At 36.3% G+C, this 13,301-nt stretch overlaps 1 protein-coding gene and 1 non-coding gene across 4 annotated transcripts; one reads left to right on the top strand and one right to left on the bottom strand.

Annotated features, from left to right (window-relative positions):
• The first annotated feature begins 383 nt into the window (after positions 1-383).
• LOC107798550 (uncharacterized) lies at positions 384-7,916 on the top strand. 3 transcript variants are annotated; one of them, XR_012695718.1, is made up of 6 exons: positions 384-610; positions 704-763; positions 1,892-2,491; positions 3,332-3,373; positions 3,446-3,853; positions 7,790-7,916. It is a non-coding gene; the product is annotated as an uncharacterized LOC107798550 (transcript). The 3 variants fall into 3 exon arrangements; XR_012695719.1 differs by lacking the exon at positions 7,790-7,916 and having other exon boundaries at positions 1,892-2,123; positions 2,232-2,491; positions 3,446-3,956; XR_012695717.1 differs by lacking the exon at positions 7,790-7,916 and having other exon boundaries at positions 3,446-3,956.
• Positions 3,908-10,630, bottom strand: LOC107798549 (switch 2). Its single transcript, XM_016621561.2, has 8 exons — positions 10,168-10,630; positions 8,977-9,083; positions 7,832-8,756; positions 6,888-7,135; positions 5,761-5,887; positions 5,296-5,571; positions 4,939-5,197; positions 3,908-4,473 (listed from the first exon to the last, which is right to left on the bottom strand). The coding sequence occupies exons 1-8, from the start codon at positions 10,561-10,563 to the stop codon at positions 4,121-4,123; spliced, it is 2,691 nt and encodes an 896-aa protein (XP_016477047.1). The 5' UTR covers positions 10,564-10,630; the 3' UTR covers positions 3,908-4,120.
• Between the last annotated feature and the right edge of the window lie 2,671 nt (positions 10,631-13,301).

Genomic DNA, 13,301 nt, shown 5'->3' on the forward strand with positions numbered 1-13,301 from the left:
AAATTATTTTCTTAAATTTAATAAAATATGCATTAATTAATTTTATGGTAAAGGTAGAATATATTTGGCCTTTGGCGATAAAACATTCCCCCTCTTTGGCTACCTCTTCTCTTCCCGGTTGAAACCATTCCCTTCTGACGGAGTTCCCCATAGTCGACGGCGAAGATGGAAAACCGGCAGATTCTGATCAAGTTTTTGCAAATATAATCCTAAGAAGTAAAAACTACACATCCGTAGTTTTTGAAGCCAAAAAATACATACTTTGGTCGAAAATTAAACCTTTTATCAGTACAACATCGGAGTAGAGAGATATATGCATTTTAGCAAGACTGCGCAGGCTGCTAGGTGACAAGTAGGTGTGTCACCTACTTTGGTTAAATGAGAGGACAAAAAGAGGAAATTTCGGGTCAACCAAAGAGCCCATTTAAGGGCTTATCTCCTGCAATATAAATCTTATTATATATCACAAATAACCAGACCATAACCCCTACAAACTTCCTATCTCGGAGCAGCAGAAGCAACTGGACTAGCTCGGATATTTCGTCGCCGACAACAATAGCCTTATTAAACTTGTTCACTGGCTTCCGACCAGCTCCACCACGATATCATGGTTAATTTTTATTTACTGAACGTTTTACTTTTGACTGGATAGTAGAGTGTTATGCTTTTTCTTTAAGAGATTAATGTGCTTTTCCTTTTTCAGGTTCCGCTTGGTAAAGCTGCATTTTTTCCTGGTCGTTTAATCCACACTAGTGAATTTCTGGTAAATTATTCATTACGCCGTTTCAATTTGATTATGCTCGTTTCAGTTACTTGGAAATATTAGTTTGATTGAGCTATAAGTGCGAGACTTATCTTTTGATTGTACATTATGCTTAATGCATAATGTTTTCGCCTTTCTTTCTGGATTAAAAGGAATTTTTTTATGTTGTTGTGTTAAGAAACTCTTCTTTTATCAAACTCCTGTTATGTGCAAAGTATTTCTTGTTCTAAGCCCAAATAAAGGAGGATTGCCCCCAGATTTTTGGCCTAGTGGTAAGAGCGCAACGCATGAAGTGGGTTAGGTGCACTCTACGGGTTGGAACCTGCCGCATACAACAGTCTGGTATTTAAGTGGAGAAGGGCAGAGGGGTGGACGCATTATCCACCAAGTTTTGTACTGTGCGCTGTTAGCTCTCTGGGGTATAAAGGAGGAGGATTGTGGTATGTAGATAGTCTATAAAAAAAGTATACAACTATGATGAATGACTAGAGCGGAATGGATTGAGCAAATTCGTATAGTCGATCCCTACTAGTTTGGGATTGACATGTTGTTGATCGATTGATCGACTCTCTTCCTAGATCAAAAGGAACCATTCCTTGTGTTGAACTCTTAAGAGTTCTCTGTTTGATAAACTGAATGGGTCCTCGCTGAAATGATTGAGTTGCTGAATAGAATTGTTTTCTTTACTACTGTCCATTTCGATGGTTTATTGATATTTGATATATATATCAATAAGACTGAAAAGGTTATTGTTCTCCAATGAGGAGTCTGATGGTGGTAGAATCTTCTTTGCCAAATCATGGAATATGCCTCATTTTCTCTTTCCTGAATTCCACAATTATTTTTTTAAATCTATCTGATAAGTCCTTGCTTTAGGACAGAAATAACGGAATACTTAGGGGGCTTGTCTTTAAGTCTGTGCTGTTTACATGATCATTTCCAAGTTAAAAACCTACTATTTAATTTGCTATTTGTCTGGCTAATTTGCAAGTGATGTTTGGCTAATTATGAATGTATGCTTCATCCTTTTTTCCCTTTTTACTGACAATTCCCTGCAATTTTGTTCTTAAAATCTTTTTCCAGTTACAACTTTTTGAATATAATTTTCCACTTCTGTCCTACATGCAGGTTCTTCTAGGAGAGAGTTATTATGCTCAAAGAGCAGCCAAGCAAACAACTGTAGTCAAGCAAACAATTGAGTCACTGAAGAGAAGAGGGAATGTTTCGGAGTTCCAAGTTGAATCTGTAAAGGCTTTAATGCAAGACCTTAAGGCCGAGGCCTCATTTTTTGATGCTACAGCTTCTGAGGCAGCGGTATGCTTGTATGTTCTGTCATATGGTGGTTGAACACTTTGACATGGTAATGCTTTCTCAGACGTTTGAGTTGCTGATATGCGTAGATCTACAGTATTTGCAAGTGCTACAGAAATAATTTGGACATGACATAGTATTGATAATAAAGCTACAGTGTTGTCAGGTGCTGCAGAAACTTATTTTGTGATGTGACATGAGACAACAGGAGTGTTGAACTTGAATTTGAGAAATGCATAAACTTGATTTCTTAGTCTGAGATGACTTTAACTTCTGCTTCTCTTAAAAGATTGCAATGTATCAGAAAACTGCTTATCTGGGAATCTAGCTTATGGCAAGTCCAATTTGACGGTGAATGCTCCAACAGAACCACAAGCGGAGGAGGATGTTAAGGCTCTTCTTATAGCTGAAAACAAAGTACGATTCTGTGCCTTTTATTTGTTCTTACCTAGACAGGGCCATTGCTGTTCCAGTCCACCTGCATTACTCTCATTATCTCATTTCTCGCTGTTCCAGCTTGCTCTTTCTTTGTTTTCTTCTTCTCAGCACTGGGAGACAGAATGGTTAGGTGACATTTCTGATTTATGTCATCCCTTGAACTGCGAAAGATCTGTAGGTTGTACATGTGATCCTGTCAGCACGCTCAATTTTTCAGTTGACTTGGATTTCATTCAAAATTGTCAATAGCAGGAGTCGTTCTTGTTGTCTGTTTCTGCACGAGCTGCATTGTTGGACCAGCTGGTCTCTGGATTCTCGTCTTTGTTTTTTTTAATGAAGTAGAAGCAGATCCATTTGTAATCCATGTTAACAAACTCAAAAGAGTAATATTGTTGGTCTGCATTATGCATAAATTCTTGTCTCTCAACATATTTGTGGTGACATGGCTACAATGTCATTTTTACTTTTCTTGCAACTCTATCATTCCCCTCCGCCGCCTTTTCCCCTCATGAAAAACGTTTATATGTAGAGAGAAAAGGACTAGTGCTTATTTCTATTCATAACATAATCTTAGTCCCTAGCACCAAAGTCGTCGTGCACCGCGTTTATCTGTTTGCTGGTGTGGCAGCTCGAGCTAATTGGTTTAAGTATGATGATATTGCTCCATCATCTTCAACATAACAATACTGTATCGTGCATCTTTTCCGCCCTATATTGCCCCATTATCTTCAACATAACAATATGGTGGCATGCATGTTTTGCCGCGTGCATCTTTCCAGAGTTAAGAACTATAATATACTCTGAATGCTTTTCTTACAGGCTGCTGCTCGTCCTTCCGAACCACACTTTGACAGTGGTAAGGTACGTTCTTGCACAATTATAAGATCAATTGATATATTAAGGGGATCGGTATCTGACAATATCCTCTTGCAGGCTTTTACTGGTGGTATCATAGAACACACAACTGATATTGATATCAATTCAAGGGAGCAGTCAGTCAGTCGCGGCTCAAAGCCAGTATCAAGGTTCAAGATGCCGAGGAATTAACTGCAAATTATTTTTCTTCATGAATGAAGTCAACCGTACAGCTTATGTGTAGTATCATAGAAACACAATGCTCCCAAGATATCAATCCAACATAGACAATCTCAGATTCAAGTTGCAGAGAAAGTAGATGCAATATTCCTTTATGAAGTGAAAGTCTAGATTTGGGAGACAAGCTTTTACTTTGGACCAGTACTATCTCATCATTTATTCAAGTGCGAACTGTTTATACTCTAAAACAATGAAGATACAGACACAATGGACGGCCTAAAAGCTTTCCTATACACAAGGGCAGAGGTAGTGTATGATTTATGGGTTCGGACGAATCCAGTAGTTTTTGCTTAAACCCTGTTTTGTATTAGAAAATTTACTAAATATATATAAATATTTAACTGTGAACCCAGTGACTAAATAAGTTATTGAGTTCGGTGGCAGGTTCGGAACCCATGAACTTCAAATCCTGGCTCCGCCTCGGCCTATACACACTAAGAAGTGGAGTATATATTAAAAAAAAAAAGAAAAAAAGAAAAAAGCAGCACCTGTACAGACTAAATGTTACAGAAGTTACAAGTTGTCATTAAAGTCATGAATTTTGTCCTTTCGCCTCTTATGATAATCTTTTAGTACTTTTTCACGCTCTGCTGGAGTTGCAGATAAGAGCCATTTGCTAAACTGAACCTCTTCCATGCCCATGAAACAGGCAATGAGGCTAAAATGGTTCTTTTTCCGCATCTTTATAGGATTGCCAGTTCCTACATTCTCCTTCCCAGTTATGGCATCTGATTTCCTCTTCCCAACGGTTGAACACTTTGGCTGCCCTGGAGCGTTACTTAGATGCACAGTGTGTTCTTTTTTCTCTTTCATCATTGCTGGTCCAAGGTCAACAATGTCTTCAAACCGATGAGCATATACAATACCTGGGCATCAAAAGGTCAAATGAGCAATAAAGATCAATGCCATTGTATATCTGTATCCTACAATTTTGTCTTTGTAAGAGACATCAGCCACTTAACTGAGGTGAAGAAAGAACTTCAATATTGCTGCCAAAAAATGAAAATGAAAATAAAAGATAAAAGATTGTCAACCATTTCAACAGCTTCGAGAATCTTAAGGTAAGAACAGTATAGCAGATTTCTTAAAAGAACTACATCCATCCTCTTAGTTCTATCTTATCAAATAACCAAGTAATATTTTCCTTCTTTCCTTTCAGTGCGATCAATACCTAGAGCTAGAACAATATTGACCTTCCTCTTCTTTTAAAGGAATTTTTTTTTTACTTTGGGTGCCTCCATAATTACCATTCTTTTCTTTCCTGTTGCCTTTCCACAATGGACCTTCAGAGCAATTCTAATTTATCAGAAACAAACGAAAAATGAACTCACCGAGGTGTTCAAGCATTGGAGCAACTGCTGTGCCCTCATCTTCTTTATGTTTACTGCTTTCAGGTGCCACCAAAGATGCTGTAGTTATTTCTTTCTCAGGAACAAAATACATCCCACTCAAATCCTGTTTTGAATGAGTACCATCTTCCTTTCTCTTCTTTTCATGTAATTCAATGATCTCACTTGTGAAGAGTTTGTCAGATAGATCTCTGAAAAGATTGCAGATACCGAATAGCTCCCCTTGAAACTCCTTACAATCCTGAAAGTTGCAGTCTGAATAAGTAATCATTTCCAACTGGAAGAATGGTACAGGCAAAAAAAATCCGAGGAAACAAACAAAGAAAAGTAATTTTCAACCTGAACTCCCTCGAAATAGCGTTTTTCCATTTTTCCAGAGACAGCAATGTTTGATAACTGCTGTTTGTAGACCTGACGAGTGTAAACAAGTTCTTCAAGAGAACCAGCCGCAAGTAGGCGGAAAACAACAACATGCCGCCTCTGTCCAAATCGGAATGATCTGTCCTGGGCCTGCAAATCTTGGGCAGGATTCCAATTTGGATCAAATATCACTACACGATTTGCACTAACGAGGTTAAGGCCAAGTCCACCAGCTTTTGTTGATATAAGGAACACCTAAGATGAGAACAACTTAAAATTACAGAAATGATAAAGAGAAGTAAAGTTTAATATTACTAAAATTGTTCTATTCCATATTAATAAAGAGGAATGTGCCTGAATAGAGCACAACTGGATGCAGAGGATTGATATAGCTAACCCCCAACTAATTTGGGATTGGAAGAGTTGATTGATTCAAAAATCTACCTGTTTGCTAGGACTAGAGTTGAAGTCGTCGACTAGAGACTGGCGCAGGCCAGTTGGGGTGGAACCATCAAGCCTTGAAAAGCCATAGCCTTTGCGTATAATAAATTTCTCAAGTATGTCCAGCATCCTGCTCAGGACAATTATTTTTAAAAAGAAGGGAATTAAGACTAGAGAAAATAAGACATGCCTGAAAAGCTATGCAATAAACGCAACATATATATTTCTATAAGCACAAAACAGATCCTTGGGTGACTCTTGCTGTTTTCCATACTCCACAGTAACGGAGTTGCAAAACAAGAGAAAAAGGGCTATACATCTAGAAAGCCTCATAAGAAGAGACGGATCCTACTTATCCCAAAAAGCAAAAAAGATGGAGATTCTCATTAAAACTATTCACAGCCCTCAGGTTGTCATAACAGTGCACCACTACCAGAGATCTGATAAGTTTTTGTGATGCTGCTCTAATTCTAATCCAAGATAGGGGTTAGGCGTAGGAAAAATCAAACAGCAATTGTTAAACAATCAGATAATGTGCATCGAACTTTCTTCAATTTGGAAGGTCAGATAGAAATAAAAACAACTTTACAATTTTATAAAAGGAAAAGAGAACCCCATAAATTAAAACTCACACAAAATCAGAAGGCTAAATTTTTAAAATTTAGAGACGTCTGGTCTCTCAATTGGTTAGAAGTACTATCTTCAAGAAGAATAGTCATTAGACTATTACTAAAAATATTCCTTAAACTAGTTAGCCCATTAGTGTAATTAATTTCGACATATCTCTGACAACAAAACTCAGCTGGTCTAATATCAAATAAAGGCAGGAAAAAAGCTCTTACTCATGCACTCTTCTGAATTGACATAATGTGACAGACGATAATTGAGGAACAGAAATATTGATAGAGTATTTAAGATATCATCATAAAAGTAATCATATGACGATCATAACTGAGGACAACAACAAAAAGAACTGCTTCAACGCCTTAAGATACAAAATAATATGGAGTTTTTATCTCCATCACAAAAAAGGAGTAATTATATTTGTTAGCCAAGCACCTAGCTTTTTGCAAGCATTTGCATGTTTCAGTCACTCAAAAGGATAAAAGTACTGAATACTGATATAGTACCTTACAGAATAGCTGAAAAGAAGAATCTTGTCACCTTGTGAAACCCAAGAGGACATTAGTTTCTCCAATGCTCTCATTTTCCCGCAATGTTCAACATTACTTAAGCCCAAGAAACTCTTATTCTGAGTATGCCCTCCTACCAAATCAATGTCCTTACCAAATACAGCATCAGCAAATTCTGCATCTTTTCTCTGTTTATCTGGATCATCCCTTGGATTAGGCTTGATAAGCTCCAAGTGATTGCTTATCTGCTCAGAGAGCTCCAAAAAGTGAGGATACAAAATGATGAAAGAGGGACGAAAAATAATTTCAAAATCAAAGTAAATAGGATTGAGGGGTACCAATGTTGCAAATAACTAGAAATTCGAACGAAATAACATGGTTATGTCCACCCCATACTCAACCATACAACCAAGAATCATTATTTTTAAAGGTAATGGCAGATCTGAGGTGGTAAGAGGTACTCTTCCTCTTTAATTTTCAAGAAATGTTCCCGGGTCTTCTTTTCTCTTGTTTCAGTAACATTTATTTTTAAAAGAGGGAAGAGAGATTAAAAATCAGAATTCAGAGACCAAAAAAGAGGATCACACTTTTAACATGTTCTGCTAGACAACAATATCCACTTCTAATAGCAAGTTGAAAAGTAGAAACAGCATTGGTTGATTAATTAATTTTTGGGTTAATTACTTAATTTATGCATCACCTGAAACTGAGGGTTCCTAGATGTTCATCATTTTCCTTCTCTATGTTGTCTGACTCGTTTTGCATCTGGCAACCTAATCTCATTTTCTCTCACTTTAGGAGCATATCTCGAGAGCAGCATTTTTCCTTAAAAGAAACTAGAGAACTTACTTTGAAATTAGATTTTCTACATCATTGACTATCAAGGAATCTTAGTACAGATCTATCAAGAGAAAACCAAGAGAAAATTCTTTAGGGATAACCTGCTGGAGCTTCATGAGACAAGGAAGAACTACACAATAAGGGCATGAATCACAACCATCTGGATTGTCCCTGTGAAGGTAAGACCAGATGATACCATCTGGAACCGTCCTTCTGCAACATTCGACTTGCTTGAGAGGGCTTCCACAACTACAAGGGAGATCCTTATTGATAAGGCATCGTACCTCAGGTAACTGTAGCATTCTCTGATAAACCCGTTTTTGCAGTTCACTCATTGCACAAAATACAACATTATCTTCCTTCCCCAACATGAGATGTCCAATAGTTTCCTCCTTTATCCTTCTTAACAAATATTTGTGCAGAACTGATACTAAGTGCTGTTTTCGCTCATCAGCAACTCGAACAAATCTATCTGGAGCACTTGATCGCTGACCATGTTTAAGGGGCTCATCGTAAAATTCTCGGAAGTGTTCACGTGTCCCCAAGCAACCGGGTATCACCCAGTCGAACAGGTTGAACAATTCCATTAATTTATTCTGCATTATTGTTCCTGTAAGACCATAACGTTTTAGGGTCTTAATTGCTAAACATGCCTTGTACAGTTTTGATTTCTCATTCTTAAGCCGATGAGCCTCATCAATAATCACAATCTCCCAATCAACATCTGATAAAATGTGTCCATGGATTCTGTATGTATCAAAACTGGTTATAAGTATCTCCACTCCACGTGCTTCTAGTTTGTCAATCATTAAATCACGGTTTGGCCCGTGATAAATGCAAACACTAAATGTTGCCCACTTGGAAAACTCATTTACCCAGTTGTGGATCAAAGAAGAGGGACAAACTATTAGTACAGGGCCCCTTGTTCTTGGGTGTTCCTTCGAGACTGTTGATTCAGGTAAGTCTCCATCCTTACCAAATACAGCAGCTAAGAATGCAATGCTTTGGATGGTTTTACCAAGTCCCCTGTTCCAAGCATATGCCATAAAAAAGGAAAGACAAGGAGAAGAGACATTATAATCAAATTAAAAAAAAAAAAAGACATATTACAATAGCATTACTAAGTGTATATGACTGTGCGTAACATGACCCGACAGCTGATGCTCATCACTTGTACAAGTTAGGCCAACACTATACAACAAGTAGTATCATAACACCCAAAAAGAGAATCACAAAGAAAACTCACATATCATCTCCAAGAACTCCTCCATGATTATTCTGATACAAGCTATACAAAAATTTCACTCCTGCTCGTTGATGCTCCAAAAGCCTACAGTTTATAGATGCTGGAACCTGAAAAAGAAATAAGGAAATTACTACATATGTAGTCAATCATTACACATCCTAAACTGGGTAAAGAAGCAAGTATGAATTTATTTCAACAGGTAACAAAATGGTCTACATCTCTTTTTATTTCTTGATTTAATTTCAAGATTCATTATTTGGAAAAGGGCTGTTGAAAAATCTAGTAATTCTTAGGGTCAGAGAAGATAAGAGGTTTTACTCCAAAAGACATTGAATGGTTCCTAACCAAATATGAAGACGATGGTCTGTCGTTACCTAATAAACCTAAAAACCAAAGAGCAATCTTTCAGGTAAAATTGAAACATTGTCAAGAAAAGAAACAAAGAAGAATGTTCCTATCGTTTCCGCAATGAAGAGAAAAAGAAAATTACCACCTTTGGCAGAAAAAATCTGTATTCCGTATAAAATAAGAGGAGAAATTGCAAAAGCAGATTGTATCCATATCAAAAGCCCATCCCCCTTAGCTCCTTTTGATCAAAATCCAAATGGCATTAACACTTAAAGCCTCGTATTTAATGGGAGAAGGGTAGAGGGACAGGTCCATTATCCATCGAGGTTCAAACTATGTGCCAACTGGACCTCAGGATTTCTCGGTTATTAAAAAAATTTCATCTTTCCATCTTTTCTTATTCAAGATGTTTGTCTGTTTCTTCTAAAAAATCCTTGGAGATCCAACCAAAGCTTAAGCAAGGGACTAAGTCATTCACCAAAACCACAGTCTAGATATCGTTTTCAACATACCACATTGCTGAGCAAGACCAACTAGACCACCGCAACAATCAATTAACATACAAATTTTATCTACTTTTCTATTTAGGCAATTTTGATCAATCACATTCTAATTAAGTAGCCCAAAATTCCAATAATCAAATGAAGCCCAAAATAAGTCAAAGCATATAATGCTCACATTCACAACAAGCAAGCAAATAGCACATGATCTCAAAATACTAACTTTCCAATAAACAGAACCCCATTTGGGTAATTTTGAAATTGAACCAACAATTACAGAAACTGTAAGTTTAAAAGGGTTCAAAAAGAATGAATCTTTACTAAATGGGCCAGCGAAAAATACCTGAACAACGGGCTTTTGACCCGATGAAGACAGAACCAAAGGCTCGTAAGGTCCTGTTTGATTTAGCAATAAAGGATCCAATTTGGGCCTCCCAAACCCAACGGGCTTTTCTTCTTCTTCTTCTTCTCCTTCTTCTTCCTCCTCCTCTGATTTTTCATATTTGCTTTTCAAATCAAAATGGTTCTGCTTATTGGGAGTTTGTGGTGGTTGGGTTTGAGGCAAAGAAGAACGATCTTCGAGGCGTAGAAGTTGCTGGGACAAAGAAGATTTAGGGGGTTTTCTAGGGTTTACAGAATTTGTGTCGAAATTGTAAGAACTTATTGAAGAAGATTGTGAGAAAGATGATTGAATTGTAGTGCAGGGCTTGAGTGTCTCCTTGAAGCTGTTCCAAGACATGGGAAATTGAAAATCGTTAAATTCTTGGCAACGTCTCTACAATCTATATCTTCTGTATCTATATTATATGATGTTGAGAAAAAGCCACTTTGACACTTTTAAAACAAAATTTAAATAGATTTTATGACAAAATCTAATATAGATTAAGAAAATTATGACAAAATCAAAATTAAATTGTTCAAGAAATGTTTCTATAGTAAATTTTTTATTTAAGGAATATTCTCCTTTCAATTTTGGTCCAAGTGATAAACGAATAACAGTGAATTTGGACTGATTTTCGTTCATGATACATTTCCCAACTCAAGGTTTAGTCTATCTGATATTATCCCTTTAATTTAGGTGCCTATTTAATAAATAGCATTAATAAAAGGTGTTCCAAGTATGATTGGAGGGTATAACTGGTTTTTTACCAAAAAGAAGAAATGTGGAATACATACCGCCCGCCTACCTAGATCCTGGTGTAAAATGGTATCAGAGCCTAGGAATTTTCATGGTAATTGTGTAATAGATATGAAAGCTTTAGCATAGATATGAAGCTTTTGGAATGGATCTGGGAGAAACAAGTACTAAAAGTACTAGACTTGAAGAGGTAGATATACCTCAAAACCTTGATTTGTTAAATAAATGGACAATTCCTAAAGTTTCTATAAAAACCATTTATGATTATGGTTGGTTTGATAAACTTTCTTCTAAACAATTGATAAAAACGACTGAACAGTCTTTAGCATTAAATTCATCTGAACAGACTATTCGTTTGTTAAACAAGCATGATATAGATTTATATAAACATCATTACCATTATGTGCATATTGGTATGGTTCAAATTGCTTTTAAACCTTTAACCCTTAAAGGGTTACCAGAGACCTTCTTAGCAGCTCTTAGAGATGCTAGAAATCTGAATTTCAGACAGTCTCTAATGGGTTCGATAGAATCTACAGTGGCCTATGGTCCAGTATATTTTAATACTCAACCCAATTTGCAACTATCTCTTTCTGATGTTAATATTCTTGATGCTTTAACTTTAAATGTGAAAACGCATGGTTATAATTATGCGCCTGGTTCTGAACTTATATGTCTGTCCTATAGGATTTATTTCAAATTATTATCTACTTTAAATCCGAAATGTAAGTTATACGATACTTCGGATCAGACCATATTGGTAGAAACCAATTTTGCAAAGTCCAAGGTCACCACTAGGAGACCTATCAGATGGGAGGAAATTAATTTTCCGACTACATGGACTTTAAATTCTGTTATATCCCCAAGTCAGATTACTAACGACTTGTCAAATACTGAATTTTCGCATGTCACTCAAAATCTGGATGGTAGGATTTGTATTCAATTTGATGATAAGTCTACTATTTATAATAGACATTCTTTTTCTAATCACAGACTTCTACCTGCTATGCAACATATTTCCCCTATTGAACCAGTTTACGGTCCAGCTCGCAATCGTGCGGCTTCTTTACACACTATTGCTAGCGATAAGCCTGATTCCAAAGATAAGAGGGTTGAAAGGGTTAAGATTAACCCTCAAACAAATATTGTTCAAGATAATGACAATATTTCAGATAAGGATATTCCTTCTCTATCTGAGATGGATTTCGACCCCAATAATATTTAATGATTCCACACCAAATTGATTTTAGCCCAGGTTCTCGGGCCCGTATTTATATTCAAAAAGAATTTTTTAGTGAAAAATGGAACCGGTTTAAAACATGGTTTTTTGATACTTATAGTAAAGAGGATTTGAGTAATATATCTCAAGAATTTTATGAAACGTGTGCCTTACATAATCAAATTATGTATTTTGTTCCTTGGTTTATAACAACTTATTTACCTCTTTATATAAAGGTATTAGAAAGATCTTATAAAGACGGGAGTGGTAATATTACTAAAGCAATTTATCCGCCTCAGGCTCCCTTTATTCTTCCTAATAATACTGGTATTACTTTCACTGCCTTTCAAAAATTTATTGATGATAATGTGGCAGCTATTAGTATTGCAGAAATTAATAAATTGATTTCTCAAAACAATTATTTGGGTTTATATGTTAAAATTTTAGGAGAACATATTGGTTCTCTTGATAAAAAACTTGATGATTTGACTATTTTAATAAAAAAAATGGGTACTAAGAAAGGACCAACTGATATTGCCTCCACTTCAGGAAGTAAAACAGTTGATCAAAACATTCTTACCCATATTCAAAGACCTCCTGAGATTCAGGATTTTAAATTTAAATCGCTTGATGACTTAGCTCAGCTTTTAGATAAAAAGCTTTCTGGTTTAAATATTAGACCTATTGATTTATCAAAAAATTTTGCTGATAAAATGGAGACCGTTTCTGATTATAAAACTGAGACTTGGTCAGAGTTTAATAAACTCAAAGGGATTGTTAAACAAAATCATAGGTATGCTGATAAACCGAGAATGCAGACCTATTATTATCCTCGTCCTACTCCTCAAGATGTGTTGATTGAGGAACGAGATTGGAATCAGACTAATACGTCTTATAACGGTTCCGAAATTTATGAATGGAATCTTGATGGTCTAACTGATAGACAATTAACCATTCTCGTACACAGAATGCTCATGTATTCGACTATCTGTAAAAGTGTTAAAAATACAGATAGAACTATTTGCAAAATGATTATTGCAGGTTTTACTGGCCAACTTCGTGGCTGGTGGGATAATCATTTATCTGTAGAGGAAAAGGCGTTCGTTATAAATGCTACGGC

This window comes from Nicotiana tabacum, chromosome 10 (assembly GCF_000715075.1).
Source record: "Nicotiana tabacum cultivar K326 chromosome 10, ASM71507v2, whole genome shotgun sequence".
NCBI lineage: Eukaryota > Viridiplantae > Streptophyta > Magnoliopsida > Solanales > Solanaceae > Nicotiana > Nicotiana tabacum.